This window comes from Varroa jacobsoni, unplaced genomic scaffold, assembly GCF_002532875.2.
Source record: "Varroa jacobsoni isolate VJ856 unplaced genomic scaffold, vjacob_1.0 contig01278, whole genome shotgun sequence".
NCBI classification, from domain to species: Eukaryota; Metazoa; Arthropoda; class Arachnida; order Mesostigmata; family Varroidae; genus Varroa; species Varroa jacobsoni.
In genome coordinates, this window is record NW_019214610.1 from 11,426 (window position 1) to 37,961 (window position 26,536).

Here is a 26,536-nt window from a genome sequence, read left to right on the forward strand (position 1 = left end):
TTTAAAACTCGTTTCCGACCTTTAAATCACTGAATATATAGCACATTACAAGCTTTGTTGTTTACATCTAATAGCGTTTGTAAAAATGTTTATAAAACAGCACGAGGGCACGTAAAGCGTCTACAAGAGTCGTGTTGACATATAAAGTCTGTCTCTGCCATTAAACTTTAAACCGGCATAACTGCTATTGTTTTTGGCCCTCATTACTCAGCATCGAAGTGGTACCACAGTTAAACGTTCAACGTGCCATCTGAACAATCGATCCATTGCCGTTACTAGTATGTCTAACCACTGTTTCTGTCGACCGTTTTAAAGCAGTTGTTCTCAATATAATCATGTAGATGTAGAAAAAATAGCGTAATAATTACACATACATATATTTCAGCTTCGAGTGCTCTATAACAACGCACAAATAAGCATCCCTCTCATCTATCCGCCGCATAACAATTACCTCCGAATATTCATTTTATGAAGCACCCCCCTTTCCCCAGTCCTCGTTAGAATTACGACAACCACTCAATCGTTAGATTAATTGTGTGCGTAACGTTGGCATAACGAAGTCCAGTCTTGAACGCCGTAAATTTACCCCCATATATTCCAACTCTGTGGTTTGCCTGCTTCTATTTTAATAATATCTAGTCGCTATTATATATAATCGAAAATAGGGCCAATCGTGATGATAATCTCTTTTATTCTATCTATCTGTAATACAAATTGGCGGTATTTATCAATTTTGCCCGCTCTCTCTCTCCAGCTTCCGAAACTAGCTGACGACGCTGATTTGCGAGCGCGAACCAATCGCGACGCGCGGTCTTCTGGGAGGCGGAGCCTCACGAGTCCCTGGCGGAGGCAGCTCGTTCTTCATTACGCGCGGATCCACTTGAAAACTAGACACCGACCGGTGTGGCGAGTCGGCGTGAATATTTCACAAAAAAATGACGTTCGTTAGCATTTTATTATGTACTGGCAAAATAAGAAGATTTTAGCTTCTTTCTATGACAGAAAATAGCGCGAAGCGTGCGAACGATAAAATCTTGAAGATGATGAGAACTCGCACAAGTTGTTGAAAACCCGTCGAGACCGAAATTATGATAAAAAAAAAAAGCTGGACGCATAAAAGCGGATCGACCAGAGTGCTTGTGAGTGGGGTTCTTGATCTGACTGGATACTGTGATGTGTGGTTCCTTCGGATCGAAGCCTGATAAACTCTGTCGTGACATACCCCATCTGCTGGATATCGATAATTTAAGATTGTAGAACCTTCAATGCCGATTTTATGGATTGTTTGTGTCGATTGAGTGAATGAAATACCTTTTCGATACTCGATAAATGCACGAAGTGACAGAGTGACGATTACGGACGATATCTGTGAGCGCGATGAGTGAGACAAAGGAACGGGCGGGTAACAGGAGACCATGGGAGGACGTAGACGACCGAGGTAGGCCCTTGAACGGGTTCATTTCTACGATACCTTTATTTGTTGTTGTACTCGTTTGTCGGGAGCTAAAATAGCGGATCGAAACAATTGAATGACTTTACCACAACACCCGTTAGCATACGAAATTTGATTAAGTACTTACAGGAGGTCTTTATCTATCTATAATTATCAGCATAAATAATGACGATTATAAGGTAGTTATGTTACGATAACTTAAGTTTGTGTTTCCTGAAACTGAGGGTCAAACTGAAGGCTGGCGAAACGAAGATGGGAAAAAAGGCCTTCAGCGAAACGACAGTTCGTTTTTGGCGCAATCACTAAACGAGGGAAAATTGGAGAGTTGAAGACCAGATAGAACATAACTGCACCTCAGGACCTCCGTGACTTCTGTGTAAAACAGAATATGGCCAACGCACCCCTTGTTAACTCAATATCGGGTTTCTTGAAGCACGTGTTTTGGAATCGCAATAAAAACATCGAAAACAAAAGAAGAAGATAAAGATGTGTTCTCTTCTTAATTGAGTTTAGTAATGAGATAGTTCATGAAAGAGTTACCATTAAAAGATTCACTTGCAGCAAAGCGTTGTCATAAACGATATACGGCATAGTTTTTTTTCGTTTCCGAAAGAAAGGTCGCGCGGGGGATAAACGTCGGGCAGGAGAGAAACAACTTGAAACAGCTGGCACCGCGGAATATATTCGCAATGGATATCAGGAGCATTTGTTATTACGAGATGTTGTCCGAGAAAGATCCACCAGACGCAGTCAAGCGTTTTGAACGCCTGAAGGGTTTGAAGCACTGGTGACACGGCCATCGACGGGTGTAAATGTTCGACGATAATACATAAACTTATCACGATAACTCTAATCACGATTTGGACCAAAAACTGAGTCCCCATTTTCTCCGAACGGAAGTTTCTGCGATCTGAATTACTTCTTAAAAAAAAAGCTATAGGTAGCTCAAAGTATCTTACCGTACGTTCCTGTAAACGGGCGTCCGGTGATGCAATTATTTTATAAGGCGTTGAGAACTTCTCAGATAAGCTACCGTAAAGTGTTATCGTTTCAATGTCCGTAATTCGTTAGTTCTTCCATGACATCAGACAACTTAACGTAGTCATCTAAATATCCACTACCTATCTAAATGTCACAAATCAGCTTCGAACTAATGTTAGCTTTATATTCCGTGTCCATGAATGGAGTTATCCATTTTCAACTAATGGCAGGTTCAAAGAAAAAAGCAAACGGAACGTCTGCGTGCTGAAAGCACTTTATAGGATCAAACAAATTTATATCATCCGTCGTGCAGGTCTTGGCCTGCACTGTTACCTCAAACTCTCGTTATTAATCTATATTAGGTCGCAAGCAAAGGCAAATAACTGACTGACCGACGTCCTGAAAGCTGAAAAGCTACGCCGTGATGGCGCCCGCTGAGCGAACTCAATTACATACCAATTATTGCTGAAAATACTATAACCTTCAAGCATCTCTAGCATCTAATGCAATTTCGCCACACTGGTTCCCTTTATTTTTTTAAAGATCCTCTATCGTACATTAAGAAACACGGCCATACGCCTAAAAAAGCGTAAAAATTTACGTAATAAACAACGCTGAATAAAGCAGCCGGCTATACTCTGCGAGGGCGGCTTTAATGTCAACAGGCCTAATTATGAACAGATCAACGCCCTAACTGATAGATGATTCGTTTTGTCCTAGAAAAAGGACATGTCGTATCTAGCAAACTGCTGCATATAATGCCTACAGGGCGCATCTTCGAATTCCAAAAGCCTCTGAGGGCTACCATGTTTTTGACGGGATTGCATTGTGTGTAACGTGCACTGCATGCTTCATGTGCAAAAAAAAAGTTTTTGTTTTTGAAGGCCTAGGACGTGTTCAGGGTCCAATGTCGGGCGAAGTGACAGGTTATGGTTAAGGAATGTTCAGACAATAGTTAAACGAAATATGTTCAAATACATTTAAAAGCACTACTTTTCAAACATTGATCTTAGTACTAGAAGAACTAATTGTTCGTTAATTACAAAGTGTACCGCCATCGTCATGTGTTCTATATAACGTTTAACATGTTACCGTAATTGAAGCTTTCGTGCTTCTTGGTTTCCGTTTACCGCTCCAGCTTATTATATACGCAAATCTATCTATCAATAAAAACTAATCTTTTTAGTTTGGGTGGCTGGCAAGCGGTTTAAAATGTTTGTACTGCAAAAGTGCCAGCTTTGACGCAAGTCCCACCAATAATCATTTTACTCACTCGTTTAAATATCGAGAAGCGTTTTACGGGTTTTAAGTAGTGTTTTCCTTATCAGGCTGGCTACTGTCATCAGTATTAACAGGGTAATCTGGGCAGGCATATCATGGAGCTAGGCACCGTGGGAAGTTCCCAGACGAAATTGAAGACTGTGTCCTCTATACGCATTAGATAAAATTTCGGTAAGGTTTTACGCGAAACGAAAACTATTTTCCACTTCCTTACTTTTAAGTGGTCGTTTTCATGCGGCTATAAGCAGTTCATTAAAATTTGCGAAGTGTTATCTCACATGCTTCCCATCGATGGGCGTTTGTGTGTGTGTGTGTGTGTGTGTGTTATTTAAAAACGAAGTGTCTTTTCGGGCTTCTGACTGCAGCAAAAATCATTATCGCTAGTAACAGCTTGATCTATACGTTAAATATTCCTCAAATGTACTAGCAAATATACAATTAAAAAGAAATCTCGTGTCAGCTAATGCTTGCGCAAAGATCAACAAAGATTTGCCCTGTTAGCCCCAATCGGTTGTTGACACTATGTCTGCACACTTGGCCTAAGACGTTTTTTCCGCAAGATTCCGTTTTCGGGTTCTTCTTTTTCAATCCAAAAGCCAGGTTGTTAGGGACGCATCTTGAATCGGACCTCAAGCAGTCCTCTGTTGCCAGAGAGATAAACTAGCATGGGACTTTTACTCACCTTAAGCACGATTTTCCATTCCCAATGAATTCGATACTCTCTCTCTCTCTTTCTCTCTCTCTCTCTGTTTTCGCCCACCGCACTTATTTTTGCGTAGCTTGGACAAAGAATCACTACTTACTGTTCTTTACAAAGGACCCAGTTTTATGTTGAAGCTAGATATGAACTAATTACTGTTTTTTCAGGCAATTCATATTTGTCGCACTAACTTCAGCAAACAAAGGACTAACGTTCATTCGGCCTAAACGAGTAACGCTCGTCCATTTTTCACCGGTAAAAAGTGCCATTTTTTACAAAGAAAAAGATCACCTTTGCCGAGAACCGACTATACTCACGTTTGTGCAAGCTTTTAAGAGCGTGACTGCCATAACGCGTTTAAAAAATATCCTAAATTAGCTTTGCAAATTGCACGTTCCCCGAAGTGAGTAAAATATATCGTATATATAAACCACTAGACACTCACGCAACTACACCAGTGCGTGAGCGATGAATCGCTAGCACTCCTCTCTTGGCTTGCGGCTTTCAAGCTAGCGCCAATATAAACATCCATGGTATTGCTGATTGTGGATAAGGCATACGCCTCACGCCGATCCCGGCTCAGACCAGACTGCTTCGATGGTTTTCCGGTATTTTCTGTATATTTTTGAAAATTTACGCGATTCACCTTGATCAACAAGCGTTCCTAATTTCTGTTTGGCGATCTTTCTGGTTGCTACTTAGAGGGACAAAAGTCTAAGAAGTACTACTAACAATATGCGCAACAAAGTAACTTTTTCAAGTTTAACAAAAGTATTTATAGCTTGTGCGTACTACTATACGACACAGGTTTGCGGCCTAGGTGAATGCTGCAGGACAACTATACGTACAAAGGACTCTCTGTAGTCGAACCAGCGTACTCTCCCACCTCCACCACTGGGAGCGCTCTGAAACAATAAAACCCATGTAACCTATGAGCATGAATATTAAAGAAGTATTGTGTCTGGAAAAAAAGCATTACTTTTCTTCTCTATTTGAAAAAGGGTGATATATTAATAACATATTTGAGGCTGGCTTGTTTGCTACCGAAGCGTGAATGATAACATGAAAGGCAAAGTGTTCTCATCTCCTAGCCGGACTTCTATCTCATCAAGAGTGGCTCCTGTGCTATGAAAATGCACCGCGATGCGCATATATTATAAGGTCAATGTTTGCCTCTTCTATTTAGTCACTTGATCCATTCCGAGTACCGATTTTACAGATGGATGGTGGTTCTGTGTCAGCTGCACCTACCTCGACGATCCAAATTCGAATTGTCCCCTGTAAAATGATTTCGGCCGATCCAAGGTGAATGTGTTTTTCCAGATGTTGAAACGGCTCTAAGTCAAAGCTGTATCTGTCCAATATGGCGGTTGGGGCAATATACATCTCGAGCATTCCTGACAAACGAGTAGCAATATGTTAGTAGATGTATTTCCGTAATGAACACCTCTTTTTGTTTTTTCTTATGTAATCTTTCCTAATGGTTCAACACTTCTCACGTAAGATATCCATTTCTTAAACGAAATCCCTGAGGGGAAATTTGCCGATCTTCCACTATGAGCTGTTTTCGCTCGTATTTACCGCGAGGTCGTTTTCAAGGTTCTTTTGGCTATCGCAAAACCACGGCTATATGTATTCGGATATAGATAGGGTCTCAAAATGTTTTTGCAGGCAGTGCTTCTGTACACTTGTTTTCCTAATAAAAACATGGAAGAGAACATTCAAGAAAAATAAACATGTCAATGGAATGGTCAATCATTTTGAAGCGCTCGAAAATTATAAAGCATCGATTCGAAGTTGTGCTGCGGCGAGTGTTTTCCCGATAGTGCAGTGCTTGCTCTCTAACTAGGACGTATGGGCGGTCTAGATTGAAAATCGGTTTGGAGCCTAGTTTCTCAAGAAATGCTTGACGGCAGTACGAGACGTAAAATTTTCATAAACGAATGTGGCACGGCGAAGCGCCGTCACAAGTTCGTCTTTAACCGTCAAGAGCCGGGTCTTTTACAAATACTTTATTGACCAGTAGAAGATTGCCAGCATGGCCTACATATATTCAAGCGCACTTTCAATTACATAGAGCTTTGCCCCCTGACCCAAAGAAGCTATAATCTCGAAACGTTTCAGACGATTTTAATGTGCGTATGATATTGAAGTATTTAAGCAACTTTTATAAAAGCCGTTATCTGATGAGCTCTTATGTAACCGAGTTAATAGCTACAGAACTTTAGGGCAGTTGTTAACTGCCGAACGCACAGGCGTCATGTCGCATATGTATGGTATTGATTTTAGAGAAGATGTTAAGCGACAAATTCATCAATAAACTATATTCCCAAGCTTTGAAATCACCGATGAGGAACAAGCGAGAAATCGGCCATGAATATTGTCCACTTGTTTTTTTCCACTACTGCTTACCGACGACCACCTATTTATATTGCACTCTGTATGAGAGAATTTCGAGCTGACGTCTGACATTTTGATATGGCTAATTTTGCTTACTATTAGTATCAGCTGAAAGCTGGTGGAACGTGAAATAGTTTTCAGTAGTTTCATCTATCCAGGAGTAGTTTGCCGGATATTTCCTGGGGTAATCCCGGTTCGATGCCCGGGGTCGGCTTCTTACACAAGGAGTCGGCCTACACTTTATGGAAAGATTTGTACATCTAGCCACTAGGCTATAGCGACCTTTACCGAACCATTCCGGGTTCGATTTTCCTACTTTCGCACATATGAGCGGAAATACTTGTCAGTTCATCGAAAGCATCGTATTTACTACGTTAGTGGAAGGAAACCTTGGTTCATTGCAAAAACCATTGGTACAACCAATCCAATCAAATTTACTTAAGTTTAGCTTTTTTCCCTTTATCGCTACGCTTTATCGACGAATCACATCAGATCAATAATACGATACATATAGCTACGTTGCGCAAAGTATGGAATTACCTATTGGCCTCTATTGTGATAGTATATGGATTTGTTATGCATACACGTAGAGAGGAACATTAAACAAACATTTAGCGTCATTTGCCAATGCCGGGCTATAGTTTAGCCAGTAAAAACGTCTCTGCTGCTAATCACTTCCCTTTATTTCGTTCCTTACAGAAAAGTTATCTGTTGTATCCAGCTACAGGCTTGGAATGGGATTTAGTGTAAATGGCCTGGAGTGTTCAGCTCGGGTGCCACCCAATGGCACGCTCGTCCTACCCGATCATGCATCAGGACGCATCGCAGGAGAACCGCGCCGGAAACAACGGCGATATCGTACTACCTTCAGCGCGGAACAGCTTGATCAGCTTGAAAAGGCGTTCGCGTTGTCTCATTATCCCGACGTGTTTACAAGGTAGCAGCAATAGATTTGCTCAATCCCAAGCATTGCGTGTGCGGGTAAACAGGAGCTGAAAATTATTTTATATGCTCAAATCATAAATTTAATTATATCGAGTCGTGTTTTATAGTTGGGCGCGCATTGCTAAAGTTCTGATGATATAGTGGAACTGTTGAACTTCCAGAATTTAGCTACTTCAATTAATAGGATTCACGCTTCAGACAGCACAGGCCATAAGTACCGAAGCGCATCATGTTCTTGCTTGTCAAGTGTTTCTACATTTTAGATTACCGTAACTTTGAACAGATAATGTAAGTTTAGTTAGTATAAACTAAGTTTTGTCCATACCGAATAAATACTCGTATCAGTCGCTTGGCCAATGCTATATCCGACATGAAACCGATTGTTTTGGCCAATATTTTTTAAGGGACGTATGCGTACAGTAAGGGTACACAGCTGCCCCTGTTGATTACCAGATACGTGGGCTACGTCATTTATATAACTTAGATATCAAAAAGCCGGCTTAAAGCATAAACTGCAATGTGTTCAAGACAAAAAAGAAAAGATGGACAGAACAGTAGCGCCATTTTCCCACCGCGTGGCGCCATCGTTTGTCTGGCCTGCCAGAGCACAAGATCGGGCTAAAAAAACAATATAAACAAGGTAGAGCTGAAGTAGAAAGATTTAAACAAATCTAATCTAATGGATGGGTGACCTTACATTTATACTGCGTTGCGTATTAACATTGGTTGCATTTCGTGGTGGCTTGCCGTACGTTAATAAAGCATATATAAACGTTTCTGGGCAGTACCGATAAACGCGAAGCAGTGCTCAATGTAATTCTATCGTCCAAAAGTACTTAATATGAACGATTATTATTTTTACACACTTTAGTTTCGAACATGGAGTTTTTATGGGTTATAACTAATTAACACTGGTTTAATGTAAACGGAAAAAATAAGGCACATTAGAAAAATGGGGCGTGAACAAAAAAGATCTTCGCACCGGTGCACAATCTGTTCGTATCTGTAGTATTAAAAGTATAATAAATACTCGTGCAGTTATAAAAAAAAATACGCCAGCAGCAGTCCCACAATAATACCATGGCAAATACCTAGTAGATATGAAGCCCGCTGTCCGTAAACTAGATATATACATTAAGTTCTCCAAAAAAAAGTTCAGAAAAGTTCTGAAGCTAGTATTATGTATTTTCGTGCATCAGCAGTGTGCCTTCATATTAGCTCTTTGCATGAAAGCCATTCGCGCCATTAACGGTGTGATTAGTTCGACAAAAGATATATTTTACACACAGTTGATCTTCAGTAACGTTTTGTGATAACCGCGAGCTGCATTGCTTGAACGTGACTGCCGTAAGCCTATCAATTTACCTGTTGAATTGTAGCTGACGTCCGTCACCTAAAAGACTTCAGTCCCAATTTTCTGTGACTGTTTCTTCTTAGGGAGAAAGCAGACCCTCTAACAGGGTGCCGATACGGACGGCCCCAACATGTTTACGGGAAGATGAAAAGCTTTATTGGGACAGGATTCTATAATCCATAATGATTCGTTACTTGTTCAGCATTTACGATAACTGGGTTACCGTGTCCCTCTCACCATGTCGCACTTGTAAAGTCGTTCTTGTTGAAACATATTTTGATCCTTAGGCTCAGCCCTTAAAACATAGACTACCAAAGTGCAGAGTTGCTATTTAAAAACAGCTTTTGGAAAAAGCTTAAAAAACTATAGAAACAACATATGAATGGGACGGATGCTTGCAAATGCCTAAACCTATTATGGCCCAAGTTTAAAGACACCTCGATTAATTAGATAGAAGTAAGTTCAAAGCGAGCAGTACATGCTGAATGATTATTGTGCACAATAAAATAGAACTTAAGATGGCGTCTTTCATCTCATGTTGAATCAGCCATTCTATGTTTCGTGAAAGTCCATATTCACCGTAGAATCTCAGTCTTTTTTAGCCTTCGGACTCAGCTTATGAGTTACGGTAGTTTGCACTAGACCTCTTTATTGAATTTTTCATTTACTTAAGGACCTTTTTGTAAACTAGTTATGACATAAACGTGTTCTACGAAGCGAACGAGAACTATACTAGGAGTGAAAGACTATCTGTATATATGTTAATGTAGTACAGGCTAAACGAATAGGCCAGCAAGCAAACAATGTAAATCACATGCTAGTCCAGGTAAACATATCTCTGTAGACTTCTGATAATGTTTGCTAAAATTTAACTATTTAAACTCGGCGTTCATTCAACAAGACAGCCACCGGCCCGTTATCAGACCGATGGACGCAGTATGGATCTATCCTTCGACTCATCTGAACAAATGGCTGAAAGGATTCGCTTTTTCAGTTCCCCTATTCGAGAGATTTCTGTTTAACATGGGGATTTACTGTAGCGTTAATGACTTAGAAAGCATATTATTAAAAATGGCATGTAGGGATACCGATCGAGAGATCGTTATGATCTATATGTGTATGATGTGTGTATGTGTGTGTCTGTGTACATGTGCTTCTTCTATGGCAGTGTTAGTAGTATTTACAAAAAGCAGTTTAACCAGCTTAAAAAACAGGAAGCAAGCTAACAACGGGTCTACTACTGATCTTACCGTGGCAAAGATGGCGACACGATGTTGGAACGAGCCATCGTGCAGAATGGTAACGTTTACGGTGATGGTGCTGGTGGGCACTGTGGTGCCGAGAGACACTTTCGAAACTGCTGTAAACATGATTTATCTCGAATTGAACGAAATAACAATATGAAAGCTCGCGATTTGACAATAACTACAAATACAGATGTAAAATAGGGCTTGAGAAAAACGCTCTGGTCGTGGAATAGGTCGTGGAAGAAAAGTGCATACTATGCCAGCGCAGAAGTGCGTCATGATCAGCGACATTGGCATCGCTGTCGTCACAATCATCATCATCATCATCATCATCATATAAGCGCATGTTTATAGTGAAGTTCATACAAAAAAATCACGAGAGCACAAATCCTTTTTTCGCCTTTTACTTCATCTATTCCTACAGTTTTCATTACCTAAGAACAACCTAACTAAGCTTCCTTCGTCGAGCTTGACCTCACTTGCCGACGTAAACCGTTCGTGTTCGTTCTTCAACGCCAGAAATTTAGGGCGGGATGCCCAAAAAGCAGCAGGCGACAAGCAAACTGAGAGCGCCGAGACGGGAAACGCGCGTCAGCGAAACTGCGTCAAGCACGGGTGGATAAATGGAAAAATAGATGAAAAGTCTTTCGTCGTAACAAGGACAAATTATACTAGCGAGATACATGATAATAATAATAAACGTGCACTAGCTGTCAGCGTTGTTACAACAATAGCAGCCGCTAGGTATATTCCACCGATGGACTGGCGACACTGAGCACGGTAGCAGCCGCCAACTTTCGGAGCGGGCCTTCGGGCCACCGCCTAGCAAGACTTTCCTGCGTCATCAAATAGTGCCAGTAATCACTGCACTGAACATCAGCAGAACAAGTAGCAGGAGCAGCAGCGACAAGAACTTTTCGCCGCAACCGCCATCTGTTGAGAAAAATAACACATAATAGCATCGTAAAGAACATCTTCCCCTATCATTAATAAGCTTCCTATTATTGTTATACTTGTTAACTCGCCCATATGAGTTGCTTAAGGACTTGAGTAGATGGCCGCAGGTTCTCCGGCGCTTCGGTACCAACAACTGTGAACATCGAGTGACGGCATAAAATGCGGTCAGCGTGTTCGGCGGGCTGACAGACCTATGTCCGGCTGTATTAACGTGTGTTTGGATCTGTGTGTCTTAGTCAATTTGTATGAAAAACTTCTGTGAAGGTTCGTTGTGTGCATTGAGGTGTGTATCTAACAGGCGATTTTCTACAAAGTAAATTGGGCCGATTATCAAAGAAAACCGATCTTTACGTGCGGAAATTATCCGAAGAAAAAATATATTTACTTAGCTTTTTTCTTTCTCTTATCTTTGAAATTCGTTCCAGAGAGGAGCTAGCCGCTAAAACCGACCTCACAGAAGCTAGGGTTCAGGTACGTTGTCTGATATAATTACGTTATGTGATTACTGGCTATAAATGTATTTATAAATTGCTAGCGCTTAGTTGCTACCTTTAAAAATGAAAGTCTCTTACGGGAATATATGTAACTATCGAGGCGGATTTGCTTAATCTTGGTTTTTCTACGTTTACAATATCGCCTTCGATTCGATAGGGTCTTGTTGGCGGTGACCGTGAACATAGGTAAGTAAATACAGCATAAACTAAGGGTACACGAATTATTGAAGCGTTTATATATATATATATATATATATATCAGTCTTTTTCTGTTTAAATATATATATGATATTGACAAAAACAATCCACTGTTAAGCGACCTTTAGGGAGTTGTTGTCGCGTAGAAGGAACTACCAGGATAATTTACTTAACTTGCTGCTTGTATAGGCGTCGGGAGCTGCAATTCATAATTATATGAAGAAGGCTCACATTTTGTCTCTAATAACTAATCTTATTCGTGGAAGTTTTCTTGCCATCGAAAAACCTCTGTGTTTCTAGACTGCAGTAACTATCGCAGCTTGCGAATGCGAATATATTCATACTGGAAGAATCGGGTTGGTTCAAGAAGAGTATGGTTCAAAACTGAGCTGAACAAAACAATCTGACTTTGTGCCCCATCATATCATTGCAAAATCTCGTCTCAAAACACAGGTGCACCTTTGGCAAAAAACATAGGCCTACTTCTAGATGCATCCGCATCTTCTACGACGATAAGATATATGCTATCGACAATGTAGGTCTTGTTCGCAGACCTACAATTTTCCTGCGCGAGGATACACACTAGGATCAAGCGAGTATACGTTTTCAATGTGAAATTATATGCAAAAACACTACTTAGTCCTCCAGCTATGGCAATACGACTACAACGTTTTTTGCGAAAATCTATTTCAACACAGTCAGATCCGGATGAACTATTTTACAAAACTGGGCTTCCCCAATCGAAACAATTAATAACATTGGGGCGCTTATTTATGACGTGCCAAGTAAAGCACCACCGTTGAGATAAAGGACTATCAACAAAGAGCGTATTCATCAACAGGTTCAACAATACAATTAAGGCCGCGGCTAGCGTGTTCCCTCGCATCAAGTAGAACTTTTTTTTACCTGCTAATGGTATCGCTTAAAAATATTAAAGAATTTGCAAGAAATATAGCCAGCAATTAATTCGTATTTGGGTACAACCACTGGGACCCATGCCTTTTAGCAGTGATTTAAATATTACAGTTACGCGCATAACGGCTTTGTAGCTCGAATTTGGCGCACGTCAACAACACCATAATAATAATAACTAACCAGACCCGGGTTGGTCGCGCGCAGGGCTCGCGTCGACCGCGTGTGAGAGATCTGAAAGAGACGATTTATTATAACATTGTTGACCGAGCGAACGAGTGCGAGTTAACGCCTGGGCAGGCTCGAGCCTAGACAGAATACCGGGAACAGATTTGTGGCCGGTTGCTGGACGCCGTCCACGCCTCGCAGCGAAGTCACCTGAAAACAGATTTGCTTTTAGGTTTATTGAGTTCGAATTGAATTCTTCTTTGTCCGTGTCGATACTGCCGTATTTCGCCGTAGAGTTTGCGAAAAGCAGCTATCGTCTAATATAACAAGCTATGTACATTTTGTTGTCGGTATCGGTCATGACACTGCTATGTCTAACGACTGTTAATTTGTTTGCACGTCGCTTGAGTGTGGCTACCCCCCCCCCCCCCTTTACGCGCGTGCTGGTCACTGTTGGCTGAATTGCTACCGTTACGTCGTCGCATGTGGCCGCAATGCTGGGTATTACTGTGAGTATAAAGAAAATAGGACCGTTTTCTCTGTTCGCTCGCCATCGAGCGTTTAAACCAGCCGAATTTGTTCGCGTGGACGCCCCCGTTGAACTACGGGTGGGAAGAACTATGGGGGAGATATTTAGGTGGAACACAATCAATGGCTTTATTAACATCGCATCTTAATGTAACAGACTATGTTTCTGTTTCTTCTTTACATCGCTCCCTCCCTATTGTCTGCGTTCTACCCTCTTCCGCTAGCTACAGTATATATTGCGTGCAATTGTTATAATTGTTGTTTTTTGTTACTAGAGAGCGAAGCGGTCTGACCGGCATTTGGGTAGGTGGGCTTTCTGCCGGTATAGTTACTGTGTGTCGGTTGTGTGATGATTGATAAAATATGACCGATGATTCAGCTGAAAGAACTTGTGAGAAAGTTAACTGTACATACGATTAAGAAGATGACAGACAAGCACATTTGATTAAAAAAAAAAACCGTAGCTAAGTTTTACTCAGAAATGAAGCTAAATTTCGAGAACAACATGCTATCTTATAATAAATTTACTACTGGTACCGAAATACCCATTTTATTGAAGCGACAAACAAGACTAATACGAAGCTGTACGTTTTCGCGCAGAGGATAATTTTTCATTAGCCCATTCTTTTGCTCGACAGGGCATAGAAATACAAGCTGTAAGTCGAAGCTCAATTTCTTTTTTAATTTCCGCCTATTTGACTGGAGTCTAGTTAAAACTTGTAGATGTTAAGACAAAGGTTTGTATTTTTTTGAGAACGCGTCAACATAAGTGTCTTTTTTTCCATCAACAGCGACAGTAGGTTCCTTAGGTTCTAAACGGTAAACGTCGGCTCGAAAATGTCTGCTAACCCCTCTGTCGAGAAACCACTTTGTTTTAGCTGGTCATAAAGCCGCGGCAGTACTGGGAAACTTCTTTGCTCATCTCTATCCATTTTACTATACAAATTACCCTACAACATAAAAATAAATAGTCAAAAAGAAACAATCTATTATTGCTTAGTTCTTCAACTACGAAATAGAAACGTCTAAAAGTGGCCTGATACATTTTACGTGACATATTCAGTTACCGCGGTTTCCATTTCTACCCGTGTTAACATGCGACAGCTATACAAAACGGCGGCAACTTTTTAAGATATCACAGATATAATTACATGGCGTATAAAAGTGATCACAGCTACCAGTTCTGTTCCGACAACGACGGTCAGCGCATTTGTTGTCGGCATAGCCTTTGTCGTGCGGGCGAGTCGCTTCAAAGAAGGAGGAATCGGTCATAGCAGACAGTGAACTTGTCGCTAGTGGTGCTAAAGAGCAAGAACAAGAACAATGAATAGCATACGTTTTCGCGCGGAATTTCAAAGTTTTGAAATTTTGGCGGGTAAGCAGTTAGTGAAATAAAAACGTTTCTTTTTTCATAAATAAAACATCAACAATCTTCTTAAGAACTGTCACATAAAGTGTCGTTCTATATATATAATTCTATCAGTTTTAACATATTACTACATAATCTTATATTCAACCGCTATGTACATCTTTATTGGACGAATATTAGGAGGCGTGGTTCCCAAAAAACGCATAGATGTTTTGTGAGTGAAGAGGCAAATATCGTTGACCTACGTTGAATTTTCTGGACAATACCCGTTCTTTGAAGTAGCTAAGAGGCCAAAAACTGAACCTGTTGCCACATAAACAGAACAGCCTTTGTCAAATTAGGTTATCGAATACGACAGGGGCTCAAAACCGTTCAACAACAATACTCCAGATCGGACTTGATGCAGTGTCACAGGATATGATGTTGAAATGTAATTCAGACTTTAGGTTTGCTTACATTTTTCATAGCGTTGTACACAATGTGATAACACATAGTTCAATGTAGGGTCATCTATGTCACTTCAGACAGCGGCAAAGGAGAAAAACATACAGAGTATTCTATATAGTGATCGTATTAACGGTAGTTATTGTGAAATCATTTATCAAACATAATTACTGGAAGTATACATTGCAAAGTCGATCGACAATTCTCTTTGAAGACGAATCGTTTTATCTATCCGTTCGGTCTTAGGAGGATTTAAGAGGATCAGATTTAAGAGAGGAGATTCTCGGATTAAGGAGCCATTATCAAACTCTTCACAAGAGTTTTTGCATTTTATTTATTTTTTTTTTATTTAAAAGTTATTGCATTTTAAGGTTCGAAATCTTTTTGTCACTTACAAATTATTCAAGAACAAACGAATTAGAAAATAACGAGAATAGCATTATTGGAGTCGTATGAGCGTGTTTAAAATTAGGCTTCTTATAGGTTCGACGATTCTCTTTTCAATCCATGAAACCGAAATGATATGGTATCTTTGCACACCTTATTAAATACGTTTATACTAACGTAAGATGACCCCGTTCGCTCGGTCTCCTTGTAGTTCCCAACAGACGATTGACACACCCCTTAGGTTAGGTTGAATTGACATAAAGTTGAATAGATCAAAGATCTTCTGGGGCCAAGCGTCCGAAGCAACGCTAAACGATAGTACGGAACGTGAAACTCGAAGTTTACATTTGTTTGAGGGCTGAAAGCTCTAAAATGCGAAAACATTTGGACTAACGGGGTAAATGGTTAAAAATGGCGGAAATTGATTTGGCTTGTTCCACCGTTGTTACCGAGTGCTCCTAGGTCTGCTGTGCTTACCACATACAGAGGCTAAAAATAACAAAACTTCACTCTATACCAGATAATGAGCACGAAGGTTTACATATATGGACGCAGTCGCCTTGGTGGTGGGTTTATGCGCGGATAGTAGCTCAAGAAAAGTTATCCTTTATCATTACACAAGTAATGCTGTACTCACAGAAGATGGTAGTCGGAGGCAGTTGGGTTTTCGCGCCTACCGCCGGAACAAACTGCGCCGAATGACGTTCGGGGTTGCGAGCTAACATAGAATACGACTCATCATCGAGAACCGAAAACGTTATCGCATCGGGTGAGACCCCGTACAGTGTCTCAGCACTGCGCGAAGACAGGTTTTTCTCTGCACCTAGCATCACCTCTTGAGTGTCTTGGCTGTAATAGACGCTTTCGTCGAACTCGTTGCTCCCGTTAAGAATGTCACTCTATATATCAGTTTTGCTCAAAAGATCTTGCAGGGTAGTAAAAAAATGGATCATTTATTCTTGGAGGAGATAGCTGCCTCAACTAGGGAGTTCTGACACCAGGCATCACCTGGCAGCCTGTGAAGGCTCTGGTAATGACTGAGGCTACTCAGATTGTTTGATTTGCTATGACCTGACTAAATTTTCATTTTACACATCTTTTACGGGGCGTAGCATATTGACAGTCAGACCCGTTGAAAACAAACACAATCGATTGTCGATGCCATTATTCATTTTTACATCAAGATAGTATTATCATTATCAGGCCATTATGTGGCCACAACGTCGATTGCATCTTGAAGTGATAGGCTATTTTGATATTCATGTAAGGAGACATTTAACTTGAAGTTAGTGGCAGGAGGTCAAGAGTGCTTATGCTGTTCTCCTACGCGAAGAGGCACATGTATTCTGAGCATAAGGATTCTAAAAAGCACAAAGGAAAGTGATACGAGTGTCAGTGCTGGATTAAAAAAAAATAGGTTGAGTTATTGTAAACATTCTCTTGTGGTCTACCCATTATAAATTGCATAAGGAAATCACTAGATATAAATAGAGATGACCATTTATAACATGCAAACTGTCACCCAAACAAATATTTTTTTCTGCAGTAAATCAGTAGTAAGGATGACTTTTTTGTTGCTTTAGGTTTAAAAGTCAAGGTCCTGGTGTCTAAAGGCGTTAAAGCTCACTGTACTGGGTCCTGTGACGCCGTCTGTCTTTTCCAATATATTGATAAAAAATTTTACCAGTAATTTCAGCATACCCAAATGATGCTTCGTTTTATTCTTCAGGATACCGTTGTTGAGGCGGTAGCTGTATCTATTTTTGCCGACTCAACTTAGTGTCGATTTTTTATGCTATTGTTGATCAAAGCTTAAGGACAATTTTCTGCGGGTAGTTCTTTGGATTGGTGTAAGAGCGTCAGGGCCTTCAAGGCGTAGTGCTTTCAAAGGCATACGTTCAACAAATAATGTTTCGTCTCCGTTTGCTCGATTCGATAGTTGCATTGGACAAATTGAAAAATGTTAAAGAAAGGAAATTTGGATTTTTCTGAGGGACAAAATTGATATATCTAAAGATATATATATATCTAAAGAGAAAACAAAAAAATGCATTTGTACCTAACCTAGCTTTAACATGGACGCTAAACCTGCTTTTTCTATGTTGTGCTAACTGAGTCTTAAAGTTTCGAGCTGATTTATAAAAAGCACCGCACCAAAGTAGCTGGATCACTTAGTTTCTGACTTGACAACAAAATGCAACTAAAATGAGCAGTTTCTATGTAAAATGTTTGATAGACATAAAAAAAAAGATGCCTTTTTTTTTAAATCCTTTCTTCGTGTCAGTGTCCTGCTTGGTTGGATTACAAGCATAAATAATTAGCCAGCAGGTTGGTAAAATTAAGATGAGACTCACTAGCCCGCACATCGTTACCATGTAGCCACCTGTTATTGTTATATCTAAATAACAACTTTCTCTATTCACCATTACACCCTGTTACAACTTTGTTAAAAGAACAGACATTAACAGCGGGATGCTAGCTCTCCCACCAGTTATGACAGGATGTTAAAGGATAAAGGAGGTGCACTACGAGATTCAGTGAAATCCCTTATAAACAAAAGAAATAAGACACTGCGATCTTAATCGCATTGTTGGCCCAGCGACAAAAAAAATCTAACCAAAAGATACACAACCCTGTCAAACCCACCCCATTATGTGGGTTCCATCACAAATAGCCAGTAAAGTAACGATAAGGAGCAACCACTGGTAGCAACCTCACTTCGAGACTCCCCTACCCGCTTCAACGTTGGTAAACGGTTGGTCACGGCACGCCCTTTTCAATCTCGGCGAATCTGACGAAGATCATATCAACGACTAGCTAGCACTAAGAACCTTTGTAGCGATTAGTGACGAAGCGTTTTCACCACATATATGTATGTGCTCGCCTCAGAACGAATTGTTAGTGTGAGGCTGTTGAGTCTCAGTTGTCAGCTGGTCCGACAGAGCAGCTTTACTCCTTGTGAAAGCATAATCACGTATTTTACTCATATCATACAGACGTACATTGAGGGACGGACGGACGGACGGACGACGGACGATGCGCTGACTATTCCAACACGTTCGATTCGGTCTAACTGGAGCACGTAAATTTAGTAACGTTTTAGCAGACTCTAATTGTGCTTCGGGTTTTCCGAAGCTTACCATTTTATTACTTTTTCTACGGCAGTAACAACAAGCACGAGTACACGAAGGCCGCATTGCGATCTGATTTATAAGGAACTGACTAGCATTTTCAGCTATCTGTCTTCTGGGAAACATAAGGAATTAAACAATCGTTTTCATACTTCCTTCTGACTTCGGTATTCCTTCAGCTAGATCCTGAAAACGGAAGTAGGAACCTGACATAATTTTGCGGCTTACTCTGTTACGTCTCGGACACCGTTGGGCCTGATGGTTGGGTTACTGAAACTGATTTCATGTGTGCGTAAAGCCTTAAGCAGAACTTTCTAGCAGAAGTTACGTTTTTCTATATTTTTATTAGTGTCTTCTTTTTCAATATTTTAAGTTTCTCTTATTCAATTACATACAATATCTTATATTAGTGTAAAATAGCCCACATAATAGAAAAAGGCATATGTTCTATAGCGTAATGCTCGTCAGGGATAATGAATTAGTACACATAGTGCAGTGTTTATTACGAGCAGAATGGGACAGAAGTAGGTTTGTAGTAGAAGATACAACAAACAACTAAGATTTAAGTCACTGATTTGTTGATAATGACAGTTTATTTAGGTACATATCTTTTACGGATACGCAGGATAACGATTTCTGTATAGGCTATGCTGGAGGCGTTGTCTAAAATAACATACGCTGGATGTAAGCGATCGAAAATCAAGTTTCAAGTAAAGATTTATCCATTTTGTGATACATAAAAATGCGGTCGATGACAGAGCAAATGATTGAATCGAGCATTGTAAGTATTTCATCCCAGTGGATATGACAAAATAATCTTTAATTTTGGCAATCAGCAAGGATAAAACGGCGGATGTAGCAGATTTGGTGTCCAGGATAATTTCTTTCAGGCTGTAGCCACGGCGTACGGTAGAGATGTGAATTATCAGTACCAGATTTACAACTCATCGGAAGTGATAGTTCCGAGAAGACCAACAAATTTCCTTAAGGCTCCCATTGTCTTAAGGAACCCACCCATAGAGGAGATAAAAGAAAGATGGACATACTAACGTGGCGATAGACAGGACGTTACGAGAGTAGACCTGTAACGTCTTAGGGTGTTTATGTGAACAGATATTAAACTAATGTCACACATAGACACACGAGCGCACGCATATAAAAACATGTACATATTTGAGCATCGTCACACTACAGCTCTCGCCGGATTGTTGCAATCATTATAAACGTTGCGATACAACGCATGGCGAATAAATACGCAAAGATATGGGGATGAGACAACGCTCGCTACATACAGTTTAATAATAAACACGAAAAAAAATGGAATCAAGCAAAAAAACGGCGGAAACATCTGCCCGCTCTACAGTAACTGCAACGATAATAACAGCGAGAATATCATCAACATTACGACGACTGAATGTGACCCAATTTTGTGCGTTATTAGAAGAATGACGACAAAATAGCCATCGTCCTGCACTTTGACTTTAGTATTTCAGCCGTTGCGGAATTAACAGCTCTCACTAGCGTAGGCTACCGCTGATTGTCTACCATGTTATTGGACGTAGATAAGAAAGTTCGCGTGTGCGCACTCCGGCTGAGTCAGTACTATACGAGTATACGATATTCGCGTCGGGGTTCCCAAGCGCTAAATTTTAAACATCATTTCCCAATAGGACGCCGCCATTCTAGCAGAGGTCTTCGGGCTCGACAGTTTCGGGTATGGACATAAAAGTCACTTTATTTGCATTATATGCACACACTTATGGTGGGCGCGTGTGCGTGTAATGTATCTAGCCGGTAGAATAGGTATTTTTATTAGTAGCGTAGTAATAGGCCAGTAGCGGTTTATTTTCGGGCTCGGTGCGCCTCTTTTCCCACGAAATTATTCTGACAATATGGCGGTATCAGTTATAGAGGTAAAAAGAAGATCGAGGAGAACCAAGTGCTATCTATAGATTAACAAGGAGAAGACAGAAGACGACGAAGAATAATACCAGCTAGCTGCAACTTTTTATTAGGAGCTAGACCAAACAGGCAGACAATGCACAGGAAAACTATTTACCGCTATACAGTAACGCGTATGTGCATCTTAATTTAATTACGTTAATATCGAATTAAATGTTTTTGCTCGTTTGGAAGACAGCAAGGGATCGTTGTGCTTGGCGAAAATAATAACCCTTGTAATGATACTAAAAAGAATAACGTTAGCTATAATAGGGAACAGAAGAGATGAAAATTATAATGAGTGGTTATGACTATATATAGAAACATACATAAAGCGGTACAATATGTAAAGACCAGGCTAGAATAGAAACTGTGATCGTTGCCACATACATCTTCAGATAATTTCTCGCTCGCTCGTAGCGTATTTGTTCCGGACGGCAACCACAATGTTCATATATAATTACTATGCCGAAATTATGCATTTAAGAAAACCAAAAGGATATAACAGCAACGTCAATAACGAGAAGATGAAGAATGTCTTCGTATTAGAAGATTAAGAAAGCGTGTTGGGACCCTGTTACAATAATTACGAGTTTTTCCGGTATTCGTAATTGAGTGGCTAGCAACAAGAATATATCGCCATACAGCCTCACATAATTCAAATTAAATTACTAAGCAAATACCAAACAAACAAATGGTGTGTAATATATATAGGTGGTGATGCTTGAACCAGCGACCTTCCTTTTTTAGCGTTTTTAGTAATAGCAGAGTAATTTTTAGCAGAAATTTCATTATTAAAGCGAGTGCGCCTTACGTCAATAGGCGCGGGCTATCATTAACGGCGTCCTGATAAAACTAAACCCTATCTAGTTACCTTTATTGCCTTATATAGTATGTAGGAATCTATTTAGTTTTATGACCATTGGGTGGAAAATATCATTCGATCGTCAACCGCCCACACCTGTGCTATGACGACTAATAAATTCAGCTATTCTTTATGTATGTCGCAAGGGAACGATATCTCTGTCCTCAATACCTCAGCTACGTTAAGTTCTATCGAATATTGAGTGTCTACGTTCTTCAATAAAATTTTAGAAGTCTAAATGCGCTCGATTCTATACAAACATGTAAATCAATCAAACATTGGCATTATATAAAATGTCACTGACTGAGAAGTCGAACCGCTGCGGACAAAACCGTAATTTTAGCTCTGATATTGCAAATTGACTTCGTTAAGGCCCACAAGGTACTGAATTTTCTAGGCCATAATAGCGCTTAGTTTTTTCACAATGGGATCATGAGACGCTTTCGCGTGGCAGAGCCCCATTTTGGAAGATGAATGAATACCTGTCTACGAAATACTATCCAGTTTAGGAAAATTTCAGATGAAAATTACATGCTCTTTTCAACTCGAGTCACTTGAATTAAAAATACGTAGCAATAATGAATCAAATATTTATTGCTTTTATTTACTACGTTAAACTTTTTGGCTTTAAAATTTAATTGCTTTAAAGCTTTACATTATGGCCGGAGACGTAAGAGTGTTCGCATGAAGCTAAGACTTCTTTGTTTTCTGTCGTTCTCGCGTTACCGAAATGCGAAAGAAGCTAACAAAACACAGCCAAAATGTGTTCGCTAAAATTGTGTGTGGCTATGTTTAGCTAAAATTTAACAGGTGGACAATTTTTGGGTTTTTTTTGGGGGGGGGGGGGGGGGGGGGGGGGGTCAACTGTTGACACCACAACGAGTGCTCGAAGTAGCGATCCTTCAACCAAAAGTTGCCCTGGTACTGACGAAAAGAGAACCGTACATCTTATCAAAGAGATGTGCTCTTTCCAAGACTTAGTACGATTTATTTGGCGAGTGGCCCTTATTGTTATATCAATAAATAACTTACCTAAAGCATTAAGCGCATGTCGAATTCCGCTAAAATATGTGAGCACCAAAAGATATTACATTCTTGCCCTCCTAACTAAGTACCACTATTTTAGTATGTCGCTAGCTCTATTAGAGTGGGGGGTTCTGCCAAATAAAAAAGCCAAGTGTCAACTTTACTGTGGCAGATAGTACTAGAACTTGTACTATATAGAATAGGAGGTTTTGACTTCTGAGTGAAACGATTTGACTTCTGATTTGACAATTGAGTGAAATGAAAAATAAATTGAAATTTTTCGTGATTTTACCTTTTACCTATGATCAGTTGACTCGAATGGACATTGGGGAACAGTGCAGATCCTTCTCAGCGTGCCCATGCCAGACGAGTATATCTCACAATGTGCGTTCTGCCTGCGTATGCCATTTACGTATCGTCCTATCTAAACTCTTTCCTAGATGAGCTTTATGATCCTCGTATGCGTCGAGCAAGAAGGACGCGATGTATAGCTTTATGTGCATAAATTTTTTACGTATTAAAGTCTTCCTTTCGGCAATTTTCGCCGCGGCCAGATCTTAGCAGAATGATACGTTCAGGTGTCTAGCGAACGTAATGCTCATTCATACAGCAGTTCGTATGACAACTATCAATTTCTTAATTACCCCCACACATTTACCGCAAGAGAACGTAATTGCTTAAATAGCAACACGTACATGAACGACAATGAGAACATCTCCAGTAGAAGAAGAACAACAACAGAGAAAATATCTTTTATTTTGCTTACAGCAAGTGCTGGTTGAAACAAAAAAAAAAATTACAATTTAGCTAGTATTTTACACTTTATGGAGGAGCGAAGCCTTGGGGTCGCTTGTCTGGAAACATCACCCCAGTAGCACACTGATAAGCACTAAACAGATGGATGGACGGACGGACATGACACACATAAAGGTCCGCAGAAACATCTCATACAGGGCCAACGTCATAGTAACTCTGCCGCGACGCACATACGAATCCACTAATAATATATAGCTGATCATGGTGAGTGCGAGCGAACGAACGACCCATCCAGCCAGCGCTCGCGTCAGCTGATTTGGCCCCCGTAGCATTTCAAAATGGCGCGGCTAAATCGGACGTGAATAGACACACGGCCAGGCAAACGGTAAGCTACACGCGCTTCGCTTGGAGAATACCGCTGCCGATGATGGCACGCCTGTTATTTATTTTGCTCTCAGCCATAGCTGCTGATGTCTGGTCGGCGTGAATAGTTTAAACATAGCGGGCCAGCCAGGTGGCTACACGCAGACAATAATCGTTTACATATCTACGATGGAGCTAGAGCTCGCTAATAATTACAATGATAATGTCCCGTTATCTTTTTCCTTCTCAAGCCATCATACTGTCTACGTGCAACAAAATCGAGTCCACTTACTATAGTTCGTCTACGACTTTACAACGGCGGCAAAGGCCTCTGCCTTTTATTATTATTTAGGACAATACATGTAAAGTGAAACGTGACGAAACAGCGCAGGAGGGTCACCTGTCAGAGAGTGAAACTCTAACACAGAGAGATAATAAGAACTCAATAAAAAGTATAAATGAAAAAAGAAACAATACTACAACAAATACTACTGCGTTGTGTCTTTATTAGCGGCGATCGTCCTCGCTGAGCGCTGGCCTTTTTTTCAAAAGACTCTGCTTTTGTTTGAACCACAAACATCATCAAACGTTCTGGTCTCTGTGTCGTTTGCTAGCCTTGTTAAATACCGGTTGGGAAAGTGGTCGATTACGACTAAAAACTGTCAGAAAAATGTATTACGATAAAAAATAAATCGGGGCCAGGCATGCTGAACGAATACAGAGATGTTGCAAGATTTTTACAGAAAAAGAATACCTAAAAAAGTATCAAATGAATTGCTCTTGGGCAAGCCTGTTCCTCTGCGGTCTTAACGGTAAACAAAAATTAGGTTCCGATCACTTGTTTCGCTGTACTATACAACCTACGAAACTTTTTCTTGGTCGAAATCATCCTCAAAGTTCATCCTATCATGTCATATAATCGACGTATGAAAGGTTCTAGAAGCCGGTCGCCGTACAATTTCCGCCGTGTTCGTACTCTATCTTTGCCTAATAATTTACAATAGCAATGAAACTTTCAAATCAAGCGCAAAACATTACTGGATATAATGCAGCGCCGCATACAATACTTGTCATTATTACGACGTAACGCCTTCGCTAAATGTTTTTATTATACCCGACAGGACCTGAGTGATACCAACCGACGGCGCAAGCTCCATCGGACACCGGACTCTGGGGCCATTTGATACATCCGCTAAGCATTTCCAGTTAACTTCGGTGCGAAACGAACCGTATCCACTCCAGGTTCCCCTAAATTGAATAGTAACAAGCTAGAGCTCAGAATTTATAACGATGCAACACTTACCTCTTCCCTGTCTTTTCCGCCAGGTCTGGTTTCAGAATCGTCGCGCAAAATGGCGTAAACAAGAGAAAGGTGATCATCAGCTCGTTGCGCTGGCACCGTTCGGCGCGATTCCTGCGTCCATCAGGCCACTCGCCCCTTACCGGCCATCTGTTTCAGCCCAGGCAGCATTCGCCGCGATGCACAACAAACGTGCAGTTCAACTTCAACAACAACAACAACAACAACAACAACAACAACAACAACAACAACAACAGCAGCAGCAGCAGCAGCAACAAACAATGGCGCTTTCGGCATGCAGCAATGGAACAATCGGAAACGGGGTGTTCCCTATGGGACCCCATGGACCGCCCCCATTTGCAGCCAGCCCTTTTATGGCGAGCGCGTTCGACTCCCCGTTCAACAGTATGGCTGTGTCGTTTGCGGTTAACCCACTTAATATCTATGCTAGCCAAGCAGCATCATGGCTACAAGCAGAAATCAGTCGCGGACGAAACTCGGGCAATGTTCAGGAGGGTAGAAACTTAGCAGACTTGGACGATGGCGTGCGAAAATGCCATGAAACAATCATTGCAGAGAGTAGTAGCAGCAGTAAACGTGACTCGATTAAGAACGAATGCCGGAACGCTGAAGTTGCTGAAGATAGTAATCATCGCAATGATGATTTTATGGCCAAAATCATCACGCGAGAAAAGGTTGATAAGCACCTAAAATATAGAAAACCTCAACAATTCTCTGACTCGCACCCTTGTTAGCCTCAACTATTATTATAATTAAGATACATAGTTATCTATTGATAAACCGTTTGCACCTCTTAAGTAAATGCGAAATTAATACCGGTGGTTAGGTCTTTATTACAGGTTGTGAAAGCCGGGTCAATTCTGTTTGTCCTAATAGTGCTTATTGGTTGAAGAAACGACGAAAGCAGAATTCAATAAACATTTGTCTATATGATAACGTTTGTGATGATGTTCGTCGTGAGATGCAGCGCCACCAGTGAGTAATTTGAGAGAATAACAAATTAAGGGTGGGCATCCCTAAATAATGATCGCGGTAAAAAAAACAGTACAAATCATGCACTTTGTTTAGTTTAATAATATTGGATGGTCTTCATTCTTGAGACAAACTTAGTTCATTACAAGCAAATCTACGAACTACGAGCTCGAGCGTTTAGATGCTATAAGGCAAATCAAAAGGGACAGAACATTCAGCGTTTCCAGCCGATGACATCTCAGCGATAAGCAATAACGTGTGTGAGTCATACGTAAAGAGAAACATATCCATTGTCGCATCTAGCTTTAAGTGTTTGTTACACAATAAATATATTTTTGTCAAA

General features: G+C 40.5%; 1 protein-coding gene and 1 long non-coding RNA gene across 5 annotated transcripts; one reads left to right on the plus strand and one right to left on the minus strand.

The window, feature by feature from the left end:
* Window positions 1–758: 758 nt before the first annotated feature.
* On the minus strand, window positions 759–25,317 carry LOC111271937 (uncharacterized). Of its 3 annotated transcripts, XR_015315535.1 has the most exons (6): window positions 25,204–25,317; window positions 13,106–13,300; window positions 5,667–5,812; window positions 5,264–5,320; window positions 1,312–1,503; window positions 759–887 (listed from the first exon to the last, which is right to left on the minus strand). It is a non-coding gene; the product is annotated as an uncharacterized LOC111271937 (long non-coding RNA). The 3 variants fall into 3 exon arrangements; XR_002687219.2 differs by lacking the exon at window positions 759–887 and having other exon boundaries at window positions 1,401–1,503; XR_015315534.1 differs by lacking the exons at window positions 759–887; window positions 13,106–13,300; window positions 25,204–25,317 and having other exon boundaries at window positions 1,401–1,503; window positions 5,667–6,148.
* On the plus strand, window positions 1,298–26,536 carry LOC111271936 (uncharacterized). 2 transcript variants are annotated; one of them, XM_022852994.2, is made up of 4 exons: window positions 1,354–1,438; window positions 7,515–7,752; window positions 11,744–11,789; window positions 25,227–26,536. In XM_022852994.2, exons 1-4 carry the CDS (start codon window positions 1,378–1,380, stop codon window positions 25,953–25,955), a joined length of 1,074 nt encoding a protein of 357 aa, XP_022708729.1. In that variant the 5' UTR covers window positions 1,354–1,377; the 3' UTR covers window positions 25,956–26,536. The 2 variants fall into 2 exon arrangements, 1 of the variants encoding a protein (XP_022708729.1); XR_002687218.2 differs by lacking the exons at window positions 7,515–7,752; window positions 11,744–11,789; window positions 25,227–26,536 and adding an exon at window positions 1,678–1,938 and having other exon boundaries at window positions 1,298–1,438.

Excerpts from the sequence above, each read along its gene's own strand:
- LOC111271936 (XM_022852994.2), top strand. The coding sequence starts at position 1,378 with ATGAGTGAGACAAAGGAACGGGCGGGTAACAGGAGACCATGGGAGGAC. Across the intron at positions 1,439-7,514 it reads GGAGGACGTAGACGACCGAG|AAAAGTTATCTGTTGTATCC; the intron begins GTAGGCCCTTGA and ends CGTTCCTTACAG. Across the intron at positions 7,753-11,743 it reads TATCCCGACGTGTTTACAAG|AGAGGAGCTAGCCGCTAAAA; the intron begins GTAGCAGCAATA and ends AATTCGTTCCAG.